We start from the raw sequence: 17,856 nt of genomic DNA on the forward strand, positions 1-17,856 counted from the left end.
TGGATGTCATGACTTCCTGTCTCAAAGGCGATCAGCCTTAGGGTTCTAAGGTCAAGCGTCCCATAGAGGGCTCGTTGACCCCAAAAGCTTTTCAGACTCACCCTCGACTCTTACAGTTTGCAAGCTTTGGACACTCTGTCTTGCAGCACCTCCCTTGGCCTTCAGACAAGTCAGGTGTGAGGTCTACCTTGGAACCAGGCAACTTGGTCCAATCAGGGTCCAATTAAATCATCACTAGTTAGCATCACCTTGGAAAAATCCTGCTTAAGCCAGCAGTTACTAAATATAATATTGGATGTTTGCACACTGAGACTGTACATTTGTGAACTCTCCCCCAAACTATCAAAAATGCAGAACAGAGATCACTGTTAAGGAAGTTGGCATGGGCTTGCCTACATGTAAAGGTCTCAAGATGACATTATATCATCAGCTTACCCCAAATGTAACGCAAATCCTAGAAAAATAACGGATTTAAAAGACTTTAGCAATATCGCTCTGTTGATATTCACTCTTTCTTGTCAACTGTTGGAAATAGGCCACATCCACCCTGATTGAATTGACCTCATTAGCACTGACCCCCCACTTGGTAAGGCAACTCTCATCTTTTCATGTGCTGTATATTTATACCTGCCTACTGTTTTTTCACTCAATACATCTGATGAAGTGGGTTATAGCCCACGAAAGCTTATGCCCAAATAAATGTGTTTAGTCTCTAAGGTGTCACAAGGACTCCTCGTTGTTTTAGCAATCAGCAGCCATGCAACATTAATTCACCTGCAAAATTAAAAATAAGTTGGACAGTTGATAACCAGATGTCATTGTTGTCTCACAAATGAGACAATTTAGTAATCTCGTCTCACAAAGACAGTTTAATTATCTTTGTATTTACGAACTAGGCAGACGTAAGTCAGACAGCTTCTCTTTGAGAGTTTTCATTTGGATAGAAAAAAAAACTTACTTTAAAAGCTTATCAGGATGGAACTCACTTAAGGAATAAAAATAATGATCATTTGAATCAGGTCTATATGCCCATATAAACCATTTCCCTCACATTGCTGAGCCTTCTTCACTGTCTGGGACACCTGGCTGCAGCAAACTGGCTACTGCCTCTTGTCTTCTCTTGCCTCTGTGTGGCCATTTTCTCCTCCACTGGCTCACTGATTTGCTGCATCCTACTTCCTTTTCCTCCTTGCCTGTCCCTTTCCAAACCCATCCCATGCCTGCCTGACCTCCAACTTCTTTCCTATAAAGCAGCAAAAAAAGGTCACAAGCTCAGTGTTTTTAAAAACCCTTTGCAGGTCACTTTAAACTCATAGGTTTCAGAATAGCAGCCGTGTTAGTCTGTATTCGCAAAAAGAAAAGGAGTACTTGTGGTACCTTAGAGACTAAACTCATATTAATACTTAGAGGAAGCTATTAACCCCATTTTACAGGTGGGAAATGTAAGGCACAGGGCAGCCCATGATCACATGGCAGAAACCAGTCAATGGCAGAACCCAAATCCCCAGACTGGTGTTTTAGCCATAAGACTGTCCCCTCCCCCTTTCCTAAAGCAATTCCAGGTCGGAGCAGAGCAGTGTGAATGACTGATTTTCAGTTCGCTGCCCAAACAAACCAACCTCATTTCAGGTCAACCAGAAACAAGGTTTGTTTCCTGGATTTTTCAGGAAATTGAAGATGGAGGAAAGAATTGTTTCGGGTCCAACAGAACATTTTGTTTGACCTGAAACAAAATGTTTGGTTTCATTTTTGAATTTAACTCAAAAAAAATGGACATAAATTTCAAAACAAAAAGTAATTTCAGATCAAAATATCAAAACATCTTGTTTCGAAAATGTCAAAATGAAACATTTAGATTTTTTCCAATTTTTTTTTTAACTGAAACAATTTGGCAAATTCCACATGAATTTACAAAATGTTTCGGGTGACCAGAAGCTGACTTTTTTGACCAAAAAATTTCACTTTGTTCGAGGTAGAAGCAACCCAGACTAGAGGATGGATTTTGAACCCTGGTTCAACCGCAATGACAGTAACTGGTTAAATCACATCAGGCTACCAACTGATCAATAAGAAGTTTGTACTGCACCTAATAATCTTTAGGCTTAGTTGTTTGGACAGGGTACGTGGTGAAGTCACTAATGATGTTTTCTTCTTCCCCACACAGGGAGCTGGTGCCAGAATACAACAAACAGGCTAATCAATAGAGACTTAACTGTCAGCTGGCTACATTTAGAGACAGTACCGGCACAGACAGGAAACAGGGAACTCCATAGCTGCGGAAATATGTAAGTAAAATGGTAATAAGAGAAAAACCAAAACCAAAGTAAACACCCTCAATCACAGTGCAACACCTGCTGGAAATATTTAAAAAGGTTACATTCCTCCCGTAAGGCTTGGAGAATTTCCTGAGAGGAAGCAAAAAAGTGTTTAGTCATTTTTAAGGGATCAGAAAAAATTTGTCTCTCTGCATAATCAATTCTTAGGATGTTTCCTTTCTCAAGAGCTTATGCTGCTAAGACTTTACAGAGGATCTCAGAGCATTTTACAAACACTTCAGCCTGACAACACTCCCCAGAGATGAACATTATCCCTTATTTACCAGATGGGTAGGTTAAGTGACATGCTCAAAATCGGGGGCAGAATGCAACCCAGAAACCATGGTTCCCAGTTGTCTGCACTTAATCACTAGCCTAGATTCCCTCATATGAAAGCATCAGACAGAGGAAGATCAGCAGGAGAGATTTCCTATCTTTATCTTACCTTGGATTGGTTTATTTGTTTATTAAGTTTGCTTTGATGGCACCAAACAGGCTATTTGAAAAGTACTGTCCTCCAAATGAGAGGCTCTCTCCTATATTTATGTAGCTACCTCCAAGCACATTTTTCTACCAGAGCAGTGAGACAGCATAACCTGCTCCACTTTTAAAGTGGGAAAAATTCCCCAAGTGTAACTAGCCAGAGGATCTGTTAACATCCAATAGCCTGCGAAGGCTGGAAAATCTTACTGGTGGGAACTGCAGCCAAAGATTAGGATCAAAATAAAACTGGAGCAGTTTCATGTTGAGCACATAGGACTCGTTACCTCGAAAGAAGGTCAGAGGCACAGGGCTAGCTGGAATCCATCTCGCATACGGACTCAGGACCATATCCACAAAGGTATTTAGAAAGGTAATGCCCCTGGGATCTGGGCCTTGGGGGGCAGGGAAGAGAGAGAGCTCACTAACCATGAGATTTGGATATAGGAGTCTTAGGCTATGTCGACACAGCAACTAGACATCTGCAAACTCGGGCTCACAGGGATCAGGCTGTGGGGCTGTTTCATTGCTATGTAGACTTCTGGACTTGGACTGCAGCCCAAGCACTGGGACTCTCCTACTGCGCAGGTTCTAGAGCCTTAGGGTTTGCAAGGGAGAGCGAACCATCAAGCCTTTTGCAAAGCCAGCTGCTTCCAACTTCCTGTAGCGTGCAGGGCGGGCAGTGAAGTGTTCCCACAGTGCACCACAGTCCTTGGGCTAGAGTGGCCACATTTGGGGTGGAGGTGGGGCACCAGGGCCACTGGTCTGCATGCTGCAGTGTGGATGCCAGAGGCCTAGATTCAAGCACAGGTTAGAAAAGTCTTAACATAGGGTTAAACACAATGTAGACGCTCAAGCGCAGAGTTCCCTAACACAGGGCAGCTGACTGGAGTCCCACTAACCGTGGGCTTACACTGCAGTGTAGAATACCCTGTGGTCACCAGTCTTACAACGCTGTCCATTCTTCCTTTAGAGCCCAAACTGCTCTCACGATACAGGGAGCTCCCTTTAGCAGAGGCAGAGCACCCTGCTCTATATCCTCGCTCTAAGCTCAGAAATGCCCTCACACAGAGACTCCTTGGAGGCTGGTTCTCCTCTCACATCTGTTGACACCACAGAGCCAGTGGAGTTACAGGTGTAGGCGAGATCAGAATCAGGCCAACTGACAATCTTTCTCCTTCCTCCTCTGGTTAATAATTAGAGGGATGGGTGCCCTGGAATGACAATTAGCGTACTAGTCCTGGTAGTTTTTCAGTCACTCCCTCTGTCCGGTCTCATTCCGCTTGCCCTGGGTTAATTTCTCCTTGTCACCAGCACTTGTGCTCTACCTGTCTGAATCGGGGCATAGCCTCTTGCTGCAGGATCCCAGCCCATCACGCTGTTCTCTGGGCCACACCCATACAGCTCAGCTTAGGGAAGTTTGCTTCTTTCCAGCTTTTTTTTTTAAATCTGTCAACCACTAGCCCCCTTCCTCCTCACCCCCCCGGCCCAGTCACCAAGGTCTTCTGTGCCAACTCTCTGTCGCTGCTCTGTCCTAAACGACTCCTGTATTATTAGTAGCAGCACCAGCCGAGCAAACTCCTTCCCTGGGGTGGATTTCACTGGGGGAAATCCACAGCTCTCTGGCCTCCGGGCACTGACACTGCTTCCCCAGGAACGTCCTGGTTTTTCAGGGGTCCCAACAGACTGCACTGAAACCAGGGTTTTGATGCGCACGCACATCAGAATCAGAGGGGTCCCAGAGTCTGCAGTCCAGAAAGTGCTGGAAGCCCACAGAGGGTCTCATAGGGAAAAGGAAACAGGCAGCTGCATAGAAAGAAAGGAGCTGCCAGGGGAACAGGAGGCTTAAAGATGCAGGTGGGAGAAAGCCCTTTGCCTCAGTAACAACCCCAGCACTCCCCCGCGTTCTTCACGCCCCCTTCAGTGACACTGGGGCTCTTAACCAACCTGCAGCAGCTCAGGATCCTCACAAGCTCCAGCTGCCTCGACAATCCTGCTTTCCTTTTCCCTGCTCAGCCAGCCCCCCCTCGCCCAGTCACTGCTGGACAAGACGCCCCAAGCCCAGCCTGAGACGCCTCCCCCAGCAGCAGTATTGTTAATCCTGGGGGTGTCGCACACTTCACAGCCTGTGTTGGTGGAGCTCCCTGCACACACCAGAAGCTCTTTGCATCCCCCCATTGCCCTGTGGGCCACCCTCCCATTGCAGGACTCCCTACAGCTCCTGCCAATCTTTCGGGGGTTCTGTGTGCCCCTCTTCCCCCCCTGCCCACACCAGGGTCCCCTCTTCTCTCCCTCGTGCCAGGGAGCTATGTGCACCCTCATTCCCCTCACACCAGGGACCCAATCTCCCCACAATGACAGGGGCTCTGTTCCCCCATTTTCCCCTGGATCCCCTTTCTTTCCACCACACCAGGGCCTCTCTCCACCTTCCCCCCCCATAGCTCCTCCATTTTCCCCACGTTATCAGGGGCTCTGTCTCTCCCCCCCAGCCAGTGTCCCCCATCATCCACATCACATCAGGAGCCCTGTGTGTGCCAAAGTATCTTTCTTTCCCTGCAGACTGGTGTGGGTGGGTGGGTGGTGCCCTCTCTGCCTCACTTGGAACAGGCTTGGAAGAGCCTCCTCTTCTTCTGGCCAAGCCTGGGGCCCATCCCTCTCCCAGCAGGAAGAGCTATTATTTCTCTTCTGTCAGTCAGGGTGTCAACCTGTTAAACTCTCTTGGGTGAGTGAGTAGGGGCATTGTTCTGCTGGAGGGTGTTAACAGAGGACAGTGGCTCCATGTGTCTCCCATTTTCCTCTCTTTTGATGTACTAATTATCCCCCAAACCAGTAGGGTTCTGGCTACTGATGCCTAGCATGAGCCCTGAAATTTTGAAAGTGATCGGATGCAACATTCAAATGTTATTGTCAGACAGACAGACAGACAAAAAAAAAAAAAATAGAAATGCCCTGGAACTGAGTGTAAGGCCTCACAAACTCAGCCAACCATGTCACTTAGGCTCCCTTTCTCAGAGCACACAAAGCCCGAAAGCCTTTCACAAACTCTTCCTTGATTAAAAAATGCCAAGTCGCACAACAGCAAAAACTTTGCCCAGCAGCCGAGGAACACCCAGTGAAAGGCAGAAGGGTCATATTGTTATTTGGGGGGGCTCACTCATCCTGCTATCCTAGGTATTTCTAGGGCACCAACCAATCCATGCAGAACTTAGTCTCTGACATCACCATTATTGTTTATTACTTGTATTGTGTAGTGCCTGGGAGCCCTTGGCCCAGGACCCTGTTGTGCTATGCACTGCACAGGCACAGAAGAGGACAATAATTCTATGTCATTTGTACAATGCTTCCTAACCCCAGGCCTTTGTGGGGATTTTAGCGGCATCATTGTTGTGACTATATTTCTGTGTACTGCACCTTTAAATCACTACGGACTCTGCTGTCTCCTGAGGTGTGGTCTACACTACAGACCTATATCAGTATAACCACATTGCACGGGCTGTGCAAAGGCCACACTCCTCTGAGCAGCAGAGTTATACTGACCTTCCCTGCTGTGTAGACAGCGCTATGTTGGCAGGAGAACTTCTCCAGCCAACAGGGTGCTACCGCCTCTGGGAGAGGTGGATTAACTACGCTGACAGGAGAGCTCTCGCCAGTTGGCTCAGAGCGTCTTCATGAACGTGCTACAGCTGCATCAGTGCAGAGGCATCGCTGCACCATTTTAAGTGTAGACTTGCCCTGAGACTGGCAGCTGTTTTGTGAGCAGTTCGATGCCAACGGCTGCAGAGGAGACACTCACACTGTGTTCTCTCCTAGTGAGACTTTACTGTTGGTCCCCTTAATGTAAAATCAAAGCCATAGAGCATAACCTTTATGGTTGCTCTTTGTCTACAGAAAGGCAAGACTCTCATCTTTTTATGTGGCATCTCCATTACTGGAGGTTTGCAGCCATTTTGTATGATCTCTGCTAATCTCTTTGTGGATGAATAGTCCTTTTGGTCCACTCAGGACACCCCATCATAGGTCTTCTTTTTCTGCCTTGCATACCTCTGCCTTCAGTTTTCCCTTCCAGTGCCTGCAAACATGCATCACATGCTGAATCTCTTAAAATGTGCCCTGCACTTTCTCATAGTACTTGGCAAAGGCAGGTATTACTGAAAGCTTTTGGAGGGCAGGGATTTTTGTACAGCGCCTTGCACAATGGGGGTCCCTGACCGGGGCGCCTAGGTGCTACTGCAACACAAATACATTAATACAGAATATTCTCCCCCATTTTGCATAGAGGGAAACTGAGGCACGGAGCAATGCAGTCCCTTGAACAGGGGTATCACAGCAAATCAGAAGCAGGAAGGCAGCCCGGCTCTCCTGACACCCGCCCTGCACTTTAGCCCCCTAGATCACACCCGCTCCACTCGTTTGAAGAGGCAGCTTATGAGGCTATTGGTGGAGCTGGTCCAAGCAGCGGCCGGGACTCAGCTCCTCGCCTGGCAAATGGTCCCTCCGCGGCGGGGTCCCGAGTTCTTCATGAATGAAACCGGAGTCGCCGCCGGGTGGCGGCAGAGAGCAGGGCGCGCGGAGCCCTGCATGCCGCTGTCAGAGCCGCGCTCCAGCAGCAGCAGCAGGGGCCGGCCCTGCGAGCGCCCGCAGCGGCTCTGCCTCTCTCTGCCCCGCCAGGTGCCGCAGGACCGGCCGCTAAATGAGCCGGCGATGGAGGGCGCGCAGCCGGGCCCCGGGGCCAGCTCCCCGCAGAGCGACTCCGCCGAAGTTTTGCTCCACGGGGTGTTCGCCCTGCGGGGCGCCGCGCCCCAGACGAGCTACGCGCTGAGCCTCACTCGCAGCCGGGAGCTGCGGGTGCAGCGGGTCGGCCCCGCGCCGGCCGGCCCGGGCGCCGCGCTGAAGCTGGCGGACTGCATCGGCTGCGTCGCCGGCCGGGAGCCCCCGCCGGAGCAGGCCGCCTACTTCTCCGTCTTCTGCTACCCCTTCCGCCGGGGCTGGTGGGACGCCTCGCCCTCCAGGCAGCGCCTCGCCAGGACTTTCCGCGTGTGCGTGGCCCGGGAGGCGGAGGGCAATCTCAAGCTGGCGGAGACGTGGGCTGGGAAGATTAGGGAGCTGGCTGCCCCCAGGATACCCCGGCAGGAAGGTAAGTGCCTGGGGAAGGAGAGCGAGGGGCGGGGGGCAGAGGCACCCCCCCACACACACTTTCTGGGGACCCCGGCCTCCCTGGGCGTGCGGAGTACGAGCGATCGCCGCTCTCCGCGCGGGTTTCGGGGGGGGGGGGGAAGGCGCTCCTTCCCCCCCCCCCCGTTTATCGCTTGTGAACTTGACTCAAAAGTCGAAGCAAAAGCAAATGAAGTTGCACTCGGGGGCTTTCCCCCGCCCCTGCGGGCGCCAGGGCTTTGCCGGCTGCTCCAGCGCCCCTTTCGGAAGCTGGCTCCCCCCCCGCCCCAAACTCTTCCCCCCTCGGTTCTAGCACGTGTCCCGCTGGGCTTTGCCTGCCCTGCGCTCGGGCGGGTGGTGCAGGGCGCCCGAGCAGCTGGGCCTGCCTAGACAGGGGCCTCGGGGGGGGGGGCGGGGGGGGGGCTGATGAACGAGCAGAGCCCGAAGTGTGTCGCTTGGCAACTCAGCTCCGCGTCTGCCTGGCAGGTGGCGCGTCGTGGGGCTGAGGGAACAGACAGGTGCAAGCCCCACCCCCACTGCCTTTACTGGGTGGGCCCATTTTCTGGGTTCCCCCGGGGAGAAAGAGGAAGGGCTAGAAAGAGGTGTGACACCCATTGGGTGAGCCTCAGCCTTGTCCTCTCCCAGCCCCAAACCTGTCTGACCAGCCTAGCCAGCGTGCCCAGGAGATGAGTGGGCTGTGGGTGTCAATTTGCCTTGTCCTCTCGTTCCTTCTTATTAGGCTTCCATCGCTTGCTGCTCTGCATCCAGCACCAGGGGCATGTTTAAAGCGATGCTGGTTTCCTTTGTAGGGAACTAGAGAGGTAGAAAAACAACCCCTCTCCCCTTCTCTCGCTCCAATGTTGTGTTGCACCTACTTAGGTACACAGGAGCTGGGGTAAGGGGAAGAGTCTTATCTCGGGGATCCAGATTTCATAGAATATCAGGGTTGGAAGGGACCTCAGGTCATCTTGTCCAACCCCCAGCTCAAAGCAGGACCTATCCCCAATTTTTGCCCTAGACCCCTAAATGGCCCCCTCAAGGTTTGAACTCGCAGCCCTGGGTTTAACAGGCCAATGCTCAAATCACTGAGCTATAGCACAGAGACTGCTGCTCAAAGCGTTGCCTGGAAGGGGGTCAGTGCTATTTTCTGGAATAGTTTGGATCTGGATCCAAACTTTGCAGCTCGGGCCTGTGTTCAATATATGTGCTTGGACAATCACCTCATTCATGGGTGTCAAATGCTTTGGGATCCACTCAGCCAACAGGTGTTCTGGAAGCATAGAGAGCAAGCAGCAGTGAGTTCTGCTGACAGCTTGTCCTGGGACAAAGTCCCCATTTCCACATGACTCAGGGGGCTAAAGTAACCCTCATGATCTCATGACCATTAAAAACCTCTCTGAGAGTCTCTGGAAGAAGGGCTGCTGCCTGATCTTCCAGCCACCTTCCTGCCCCTCTCGGGCCTGGGAAATGCAGCTCCTCATCCTCTTATTGAGTCTTATCAGCTACCCCTAGTGAAAGCCTCCAAACCGACTGCACCTCAGACACTCTGTAGAAAGTTGTAACACTCGCAATTGCTAGTCTACCCAGGGCAGTGCAGTGTTTATCTAGTGACTGCAGATGGGTTGAATGATTGTGTAGATTATAGCAAAATTCCTTGGGCTTGCACCGCACTTGGCTACCTTCCTCTGCCCCACAAGGCTGTTCTCCAAGGACCTTTGCTTTCCCAGCTGGACACCACATACATTGATGCCATCTCGAGAGGCTGGGGCCCACTGGAAGCCTCCATGTGTCTAAGTGGACATGTCTGGTGCACTGAACTACACACTAGTTGTGACATTGAGGAGCGTTACCTTCAGCTAATTCTTCTGGGTTTTCGCCTATCTTATCTCCCTCGGGGTCTAATTTTGTACGACATCCATCGTATGACGAGACTGGAAAGGGAGGGCTAGCAGCTGCCTTTTGCCAGCGTCAGCAAATTCTTCTCCCAGAGGGGGTGTCCCACGTAGCCATCCATACACAATGCTAATCCCAGGTCTCTCCCTTTCACAATAGTTCCCTAGGATCTGTCACGGTCTCGTTCTCCTGTGAACTGCATGCTTGCTGGGAGGGGGAAGGGCACGGTGCCTAGCTCAGGGCTATTAATAGAAATGAGCCTCTCAGTTCTAGGTCACTGGCGCTAATCCAGCCCAGATTATCAGCGATCAAGACGTACAAAGGCTGTTGCGTGGCCCAGGTGACATTGGATTCATGGTCTCAGGCCAATTCCTAATGGGCAAGAGTCCACCTCCCAACACCATCGCTGCAATTGGCTGCCCGGCTGGCGGTCTCAGCCAGGGGCCAAGAAGCGCGGCTGAGGGGCAGGGGCAGTGAGAGAAAAGCCAGGCTGTTGCCATCAATACTATAGGGAGAGGGGCTTTGGCTTTCCAGGACTGCTAATCCAGCACCTTCCACCAGCACTTAAAGAAGTGGGGGCATGAGGTGGCTCTGCAGCTGGTTAACACAAAAACCTCCTCCAGAGAGGGAGTTTGGAAGCCAACACAGAGCAGGTTCCTTCTGCTCTTGGAGTTTTTCTTCCAGGGTCCATGAATAACCCTTGATTTATGTGTTCATAGTTCAAAGATAAGGGATGAAACCAACTGGAATTCTTTAGCATCTGAGCCTCTAGGCGGTTCCAGATAACTAAATTTGCGGCCATGTTAGTCTGTATCCGCAAAAACAGGAGTACTCGTGGCACCTTGGAGACTAACATTTATTAGAGCATAAGCTTTCGTGGGCTACAGCCCACTTCATTGGATGCATAGACTGGAACATATAGTAAGATTTTTTTTATTATATATAATTATAATTAGCCTCTCACAATTTGTATGGTAACTTCCAACGTGTATGTGTGTGTAAGTTGGAAGCTATAACTTTTATACACACACACACACACACACACACACACACACACACACACACACACACACAGATAAGTTGGAATTTACCATAGAGGCTTTTATATATCTATATCTCTTACTATATGTTCCATTCTATGCATCCAATGAAGTGGGTTGTAGCCCACGAAAGCTTATGCTCTAATAAATTTGTTAGTCTCTAAGGTGCCACGAGTACTCCTGTTAAATTTAGCAAAGGACTGAGGTTGACACGACGAGTGATAAAATTAAAGACTTTATTTCAAATACAATCAAACAAGCATCACAGCATCCCCACACACTGGCTTGATACTCCCACTCTGAGATGAACAGTGCACCCAGGGGTGATCAGTCCCTGGATGGAAAGTGAGGACAGCTGTTTCTCTAACAGTACTGTGATGGTGGCCGGGCATGCCTATCTCAAGTCAGCGTGCTACCCTTTGCATAATCTATTCCTAATCATGCTCCCCATGAGTTAACATTAAATCCACTTTTTACCATATCTGTATTTCCGCTGCCATCATTAAATATTGCTACTTCCTCACTGGCTCTTTCACATTGAGCACCGTCTTAATTAACATCTGCGTAAATGCCAGCCCAGTAAATGCTAGCCCAATACAGATAGCGCTTTCTAAAACACTTGCTTTTTTTTTTTTTTAAACGAGGACCAAAACATGTTTATGACCAGCCCTGGGGTTATGGCTGAACTTATTTGTAACCGGCCTCTGAATTGTCTCACTTCACTTCACTCTGACTTTACCAGCTATTGACAAGCCTATTGTTAGGAACTAGATTTTTGGGCCTACTTACATGTCAACACATTTCTATAGAACATAAGCGAGCATCATGTCTACGGGCTATGCTGGCTGAAGTTTGTGCAATAGAAATTGCATAGAAATCAGGCCCTGATCCTGAAAGGTGCCAGGCTGCCTCCTACGCTCCACTTAAAGTCAAATGAGTTGCGGGTGCTCAGCAGCATGCAGGTTCGGGCTCTTACCTCTCCAGGTTAAATGGCATGCTTGTTGGTGCCAGAGCTGTCCCCGAAGAAAGGTTAGCTTGGCGCCACCGCTCATCAGTGAGCCCACCCATCTAAGGGTGCAACGTGGGACAGAGCCACGCTGGAAGACCCCGAAGAAGCTGACAGAGCAGAAGGAATCCCTGAATTCCTGCGGCTGTTTAAAGATCACGGCCAAGTTCTTAATTTCATGCCTCCGTATTTCTGAGCGCTGCCTCTCCCCTGGCTCCGTGGGGCCAGAAGGAAAGACTGGCTGGTATGTATAAGACGTGCCTCTTGCTCAGCTGCGGCGGTGAACTGTTCCTAACTCTAGTTAGGAGGCCCCAGCTTTGCCTCCCCTCCCCTCCTGCGTGGGCAGTAATGCTACCACTGCCTCGGCCGTTGCGACAGATCTCCTCCCTGAGGGGACGCATGTGCGAGGGGAGACAGTGAAAGGGAGCGACAGACAGAGGGATGGCAGCTGACTCTGTGCCCAGAACACTTGGCTGTAATTCAGTTCATGAAGTGACAGACTGGGGGATAGAGGTTTCTTGTATTGACCTTTCTGCTGTGAAAGCGAGAGAATCCAAACGTAGTCACCTCTTCGGAGCTGGTGATGGGGGTGGGATCTTTTCATTTCTGTCTCTCTGAAGTGTCTCCCACCCTCCAAAGCTGGAGGGGTGGGGATTGAATAGGTAAGGCCTGGTTTATTCTGGCTCTGGTTGTCCCAACAGATATACATTGCATCCCTTGTGCACACGTAGAGTTTGTCTATCCTTGCACATGCCATACGTTTAATGGGTAGAAGTAACGTGGTAGAGTAACTGTTGCTCTATAAGCTGTAACTTGGAGTTTGCTCCCATAAAGGGGCTTTAATTTTTCCGAGTGAATTTCTTCTCACCCCAATGGCCTGGGGCCCTCTTGCTGTCAGATTCCAGCATTGAACGCATAAGCACTTGTAGCCAGGGATTCTCAGCAGAGGGTCATCTGCTCTGGATCTGTCTGCTCCCAAATTTGGGGACCTTCGGTGCATGTTGCGAGACATGTATTTAATCAAGCATCTCCCTCCTGAGCGGGCATGCCACTGGGTGGGATCTGTGTGGCAGTGCCCAGGGATGGCCAGCAGCACGTTGTTTGTTAGGAGCGGCGGGTAATGTATTCCTAGGTTTTGTTTTCAGTTTGCTATGATGATCAGATGCCAACGTGATATGTGCTGGATCCATTTAAATCCAAATCTCAGGAATATAAAAGGCACATCCATTCCTGGCTTAATTCCATTATCTTCACTGAAGTTACATCAGGGATGAATTTGGCTAGATCTGTGTAAATCTGACATTCTGAGCAGAGATTCAATTATATGCACCAGTTCATTTATTTACATATCCAGTCACAATGATCAAACTTTGAAGTGTGTTTTAAAGGGACACATCAACTCATATTTGGCCCAATGGTTAGATTTGTATTTCAACAAGCATCTTTTCCAAAACCTAAGTCTAAAAGCAAATATTTCCTGAGCTCTAAAAATAGATACATAAAATTCCAGTGGAAACGTTTGTTAAAGCAGGTCCCCTGCTGTTTGTTTTCCAAACACTGCAGCTTTAAGAACCAGATTTCATTGGCTTATACAGCCCAAAGTAAACTGAGTAAAAGTTTTAAAACTTCCCCCACCTTCTTAATAATTAGAGGTGTCATTAGTAGCCTACAGGGAAAGGGTGTATAACGTGTGATTTTTAAAAAAAGGAATAGTGTGAATATTTTTAAGAGGACATTTTCAAATGAGAACACATTTAAAAACAATTTCTTCCGTAACACCTTATTCTTAGAGACAAGGTTTTTCAAAAAGGTAATTTACCTCTTGCTATTTGTGCTGTTTATTTACTTTGTATCTTTCACCCGGGTTGGACAGAGAAACCAAATAGGCTGATTTCACTTACTATCAAGGATTTATGTTCCAGCAACATCTAGGGAACCCAAACAGGGCTGAGAGCCCCATTGTACTAGCAAGTAACACAATCCTGCCAATTTGTGGTTCCTACATAGCAGTGTGATACTGTTTGGCTCTGCCTGGAGATCACTGCAGGAGCAGTTGCTCAGTGTCAAACACTGAAGGGAAATGTATAGAAAAGGGCTAAGAAATCAATGGATTTTTAAATTATTTGACGAGAGCCTCTAGGTCAGGGGTTGGCAACCTGCGGCACACGTACCAAAGGCGGCAAGCCGATTTTTAGTGGCACTGTGCTGCCAGCCAGTGTCCCGGCCACCGGCCCCGCTCAGCCCACTGCCAGCCTGCATGGACAGAACCCGGGGCTGGTGGCCAGGACCCCGGCTGGCAGGGGCCGACAGAGGGAACCCCAGACTGGCAGTGGGGTTCTGTCTGCCACCCGTGCTGCCGGTCTGGGGTTTTGTCCGCCAGCCCCTGCCAGGCGGGGTCCCAGCTGAGGGCCCCACTCAGCCCGCTGCTGGCCCGGGGTTCCGTCCATCCAGGCCGGCAGCAGGAGGAGCGGTGCCGGCGACCGGGACCCCAGACTGGCAGCGTGGGAGGCAGATGGAACCCCACACCAGCAGCGCGCTGAGCTGCTCAGCCCGCTGCCAGTCTGGGGTTCTGTCCACTGGCCCCTGCCGGCTGGGGTCCTGGCTGCCGGCACTGCTCAGTCTGTCGGGGGGGCCCTGTAAATGTAAAATTTATTACTGGCACGCGAAACCTTAAATTAATGAAGACTCAGCACGCCACTTCTCAAAGGTTGCCGATCCCTGCTCTAGGAGTTGCAAACTTCGCCACTTTGAGAACAACCATCTAAAAATGACAGATGGTGCCCTATGCGACAACATGTTGTCATTCACAGACGCACGCATGTATATCTGGAAGTTTGCACCTTGGAGTGCTGGGAAAGATAAGGCTAGTGGCACACAGCTCCTGAATAGTATGCCATTTTTGTGCTGAGCAGTATTCGGATATGACTGGACTGGACGGCTCTCCTCCTGTCAGGAGAGCCCCTCAGGCTCTCTCAGGGTGAGGTTACCTCCCACGCCCATGCAGGAAGCCAGCAGTCCACTTAAGGCAAGGCCTGGCTCTCAGCACAAGGGTGAACTTCACCCCCACAGAGCAAAACTGCCATTTCCCCAACATTTATAATTCCTTTAATTGACCTCTTAGGACGTGGCACAAACCTGAGGGCTGCAGAAGGGGCAAGGGTGCACTTTATTGTTAAAGAAAACAGGCCATTAAAAAAATCTCTCTCCAAGTACAAAAGTCCTCTGACAAAACAGCTTTAGATAGTGAAATTGCATGTTCCCAGGGAGTACCACCACCCTGCACTGCCTAATGGAGCAAACTCTACCCTGACAACTTGGAGGTGTTCGCAGTGAGACCCGCTGGCCCAATGCCAGTGTCTGAAACCACTCGCGAGATGAAGCGATGTTGCATTGAGACGTCCTTGCGGCGCAGTGCCTTGGCGCAAGGTGATGCTATTTCAGTAGCCCCAACTGTGACTTGGGGGATTCGCGAACTGCTCACAAGCTCCACTTTCAGGTCAGGAGCTAGCTTGGTGTTTGTTTATAGTGCCCAGCTGCTCCGCTCACAAATCAGGCTCACTTTCTGCACACAAACATGCACAGACAAACGGTCCTTGCCCCAATCCACTTACGGTTAAAATGCCGGTGATCTGCAGCAAGTGGCAGCTCTTCAGGAGCTTTCCAGGCTCCCTGATACCAGCGCTGAGTGACAGGAGGCTGAATGCTCCCAAATTAACAATGGAGGTGATGGGGTAGGGTAGGTGGCGCTCCCTATTCTAGCACATTCCCATCACAGCCCTGTCTAGGTACGCAAGGGAGCTGGGCTCAAAGCTGCACCCAAGCTCAGTTCATCGGACGCTTCTCCCTCCGAATCCCTTTCCATCAGGATTTGGCCCAGTCTGCCCTCTGCTAGATCAGTGGGAACAGTGTCTGAGCTGTGTGTTAACACATTTCTTAAATACAGATGCCAAGATTTTGAAAAGTGGCCAGTGACTTTGGGTGCTCGACCAGACACCCAAACGGGGACTGATTTTCAGACAGTGCCGAGCGCTCACCCGCTTGCTCTGAAAGCCAACCCCCCTTAAAATGTTTCCAGTTGGGCACCCAGGAAATGAAGCCCCCCCCCCCCACACACACCCCAATCACTAGTCATGCCTGAAAACTCTGGCCAGGATAGTTTCTCGCTGGTTTTACAGCGACAGCCAACTCAGCAAGGCATTTAAGCATGTGGCTTTGGGGATGACTCGCGTGCTTAGACGGGTGCTGAAATCCTTTGCTGAGTCAGGGATCCAGCTTTTCTCAGAAAGTTTCCCCCGTTTGCCCTGGCGCTGCTCCAGCTGGCACTAGCTGTAGACTGTCAGGACTTTGGGCAGGGCCTGTCTTTTTTTATTGGTGTTCGTACTGCATCTAGCGCAACGGGGTCCTAGGAGCACTCATAATACAAATAAGTACCAGGCTACCTACCAGCATTGTAACCACTGTGCCATGTGACCCTGCTCAGCCGGGGGGAGCAGTAGTGCAACCCACAGCTGACTTGTACCTGCCTGCTGGGGGAGGCTACACTATCTCACTTGGCAGAAAGTTCCAGGGATGAGGAGCAGCTGGAAGGAGAATCCAGCCCAGAGTGCTGGGAGGAACAGTCTGAGCAGGGCTAGAGGATGGGGTGATGAAAGCACCAGGTGCTGGTCTACGTGGCTGCTGCCGGGGCAAGAGGATACTTTCAGAGAGCTCAGTGTAGTCACTGCCTCGAGGCACGTCTGCACTACAGAGACTATAGCAGTACAGCTAGGCTGCCATGGCTAAGCTGGCACAAGCCCATAGCATAGGAGCAGCCTCCAGAGAAGGAAGGGGGGGGGGGTTTCTGTCACTGTAGGACCCCCTTCCCGAGCAACAGTAGCTATGCTGATGGAAGCATTCTTCTTCAGGCTGAAGAAAGCTTCCGAACATCACTCACCTTCCTGCTTAGTTCTTATTTAGCTGGGGGAGGTGGAGTCAGGTGAAAGGACCGGCTGGATCCACACTTTCCCCATCTTAAGTACAATGATATCAGAGTCTTCCTCCCAGTGCCCAGCATTCATTCTTTCCTTCCTTCCTCCTCCTCCTCCTCCTAATCCTGGGGGCTCTCTACTAGGAGGGAGAAGATGGCCTCCCCCAGCAGGCAGGCATGGCTCAGCTGCTGCCTGGCCTCTGCTTCATTGGTGCCAGGGTGACCAGATAGCAACTGTGAAAAATTGGGACGGGGTGGGGGGTAATAGGCGCCTATATAAGAAAAAGTCCCAAAACATGGGACTGTCCCTATAAAAATGGGACATTTGGTCACCCTAACTGGTGCCTCCAGGCCCACTCTGACTACATTGGTCCCTAATGTTCCAAGCATCCTGCTTGAATCAGCCCCTGCTTTGCCTGGTGGTGTATTTGTTCCAAGAATCCCCGAGGTGCTGATGAAGCGCACAGATGCTAATTAAGTTTGGATTATAATTAGCACTTTGTTTCCCAGCTGTTTAAAATGGACTCCAAGAAATGCTACTGGTTTGTAGGTAGGCACAGGGACCTTTTTAGTGTTACATTGCGTCCAGCACTCAGCTTCTGGTGCGAGGCTACAGGAAGGAAGAGCATGGCAACTGAAGCCCCGTCTGAGTGATTTGCCCTCTGCCTCTGGAGGACTGTGTGGGAAGCAGAAAGTCTTTGATCTTATTCTCTAGCACAAGCTCCCCCAGCACGTGGCATGGTCAGATGGGACTTGCTGGCTTGGGGCACGGAAGCTGCCAGAGGCCAAAAACCCACAAGAGAGAAAACGTTTCACAAGCACCTGAGAACGGTTCCGTCGGCTGGAGCAAGCTGATGGCACTTCCTTGAGCATGCTGTTCCTTATGAAAGTGTCTGGAGTTTAATTGGGGCTGCGCGGCTCAGGGACTTGGTAACAGGATGTGGGGACTGTCACCTCTAGATTACTGGCTTGGGCCTGGTCTACCTGTAAAACGTAGGTTGACAT

At 50.4% G+C, this 17,856-nt stretch overlaps 1 protein-coding gene and 1 long non-coding RNA gene across 4 annotated transcripts in view; both read left to right on the forward strand.

The window, feature by feature from the left end:
• LOC122456729 overlaps positions 1–5,286 on the forward strand; it is a 28,344-nt gene extending 23,058 nt beyond the window's left edge. The window contains exons 3-4 of one of the 2 annotated variants that reach the window (XR_006275751.1): positions 536–586; positions 2,165–5,286. This is a non-coding gene — a long non-coding RNA (uncharacterized LOC122456729). The remainder of the gene's footprint in view (positions 1–535; positions 587–2,164) is intronic. The other variant, XR_006275750.1, reaches the window with a different exon arrangement.
• A 1,918-nt stretch (positions 5,287–7,204) lies between these two features.
• The window catches only part of SPHK1 (sphingosine kinase 1), a 31,169-nt gene continuing 20,517 nt past the window's right edge, over positions 7,205–17,856 (forward strand). Inside the window, exon 1 of one of the 2 annotated variants that reach the window (XM_038371760.2) lies at positions 7,205–7,929. In XM_038371760.2, coding sequence (XP_038227688.2) covers positions 7,221–7,929 — 709 coding nt within the window. In that variant the 5' untranslated portion in view covers positions 7,205–7,220. The remainder of the gene's footprint in view (positions 7,930–17,856) is intronic. The other variant, XM_043497514.1, reaches the window with a different exon arrangement.

The sequence above is a fragment of the Dermochelys coriacea genome, chromosome 14 (assembly GCF_009764565.3).
Source record: "Dermochelys coriacea isolate rDerCor1 chromosome 14, rDerCor1.pri.v4, whole genome shotgun sequence".
NCBI lineage: Eukaryota > Metazoa > Chordata > Testudines > Dermochelyidae > Dermochelys > Dermochelys coriacea.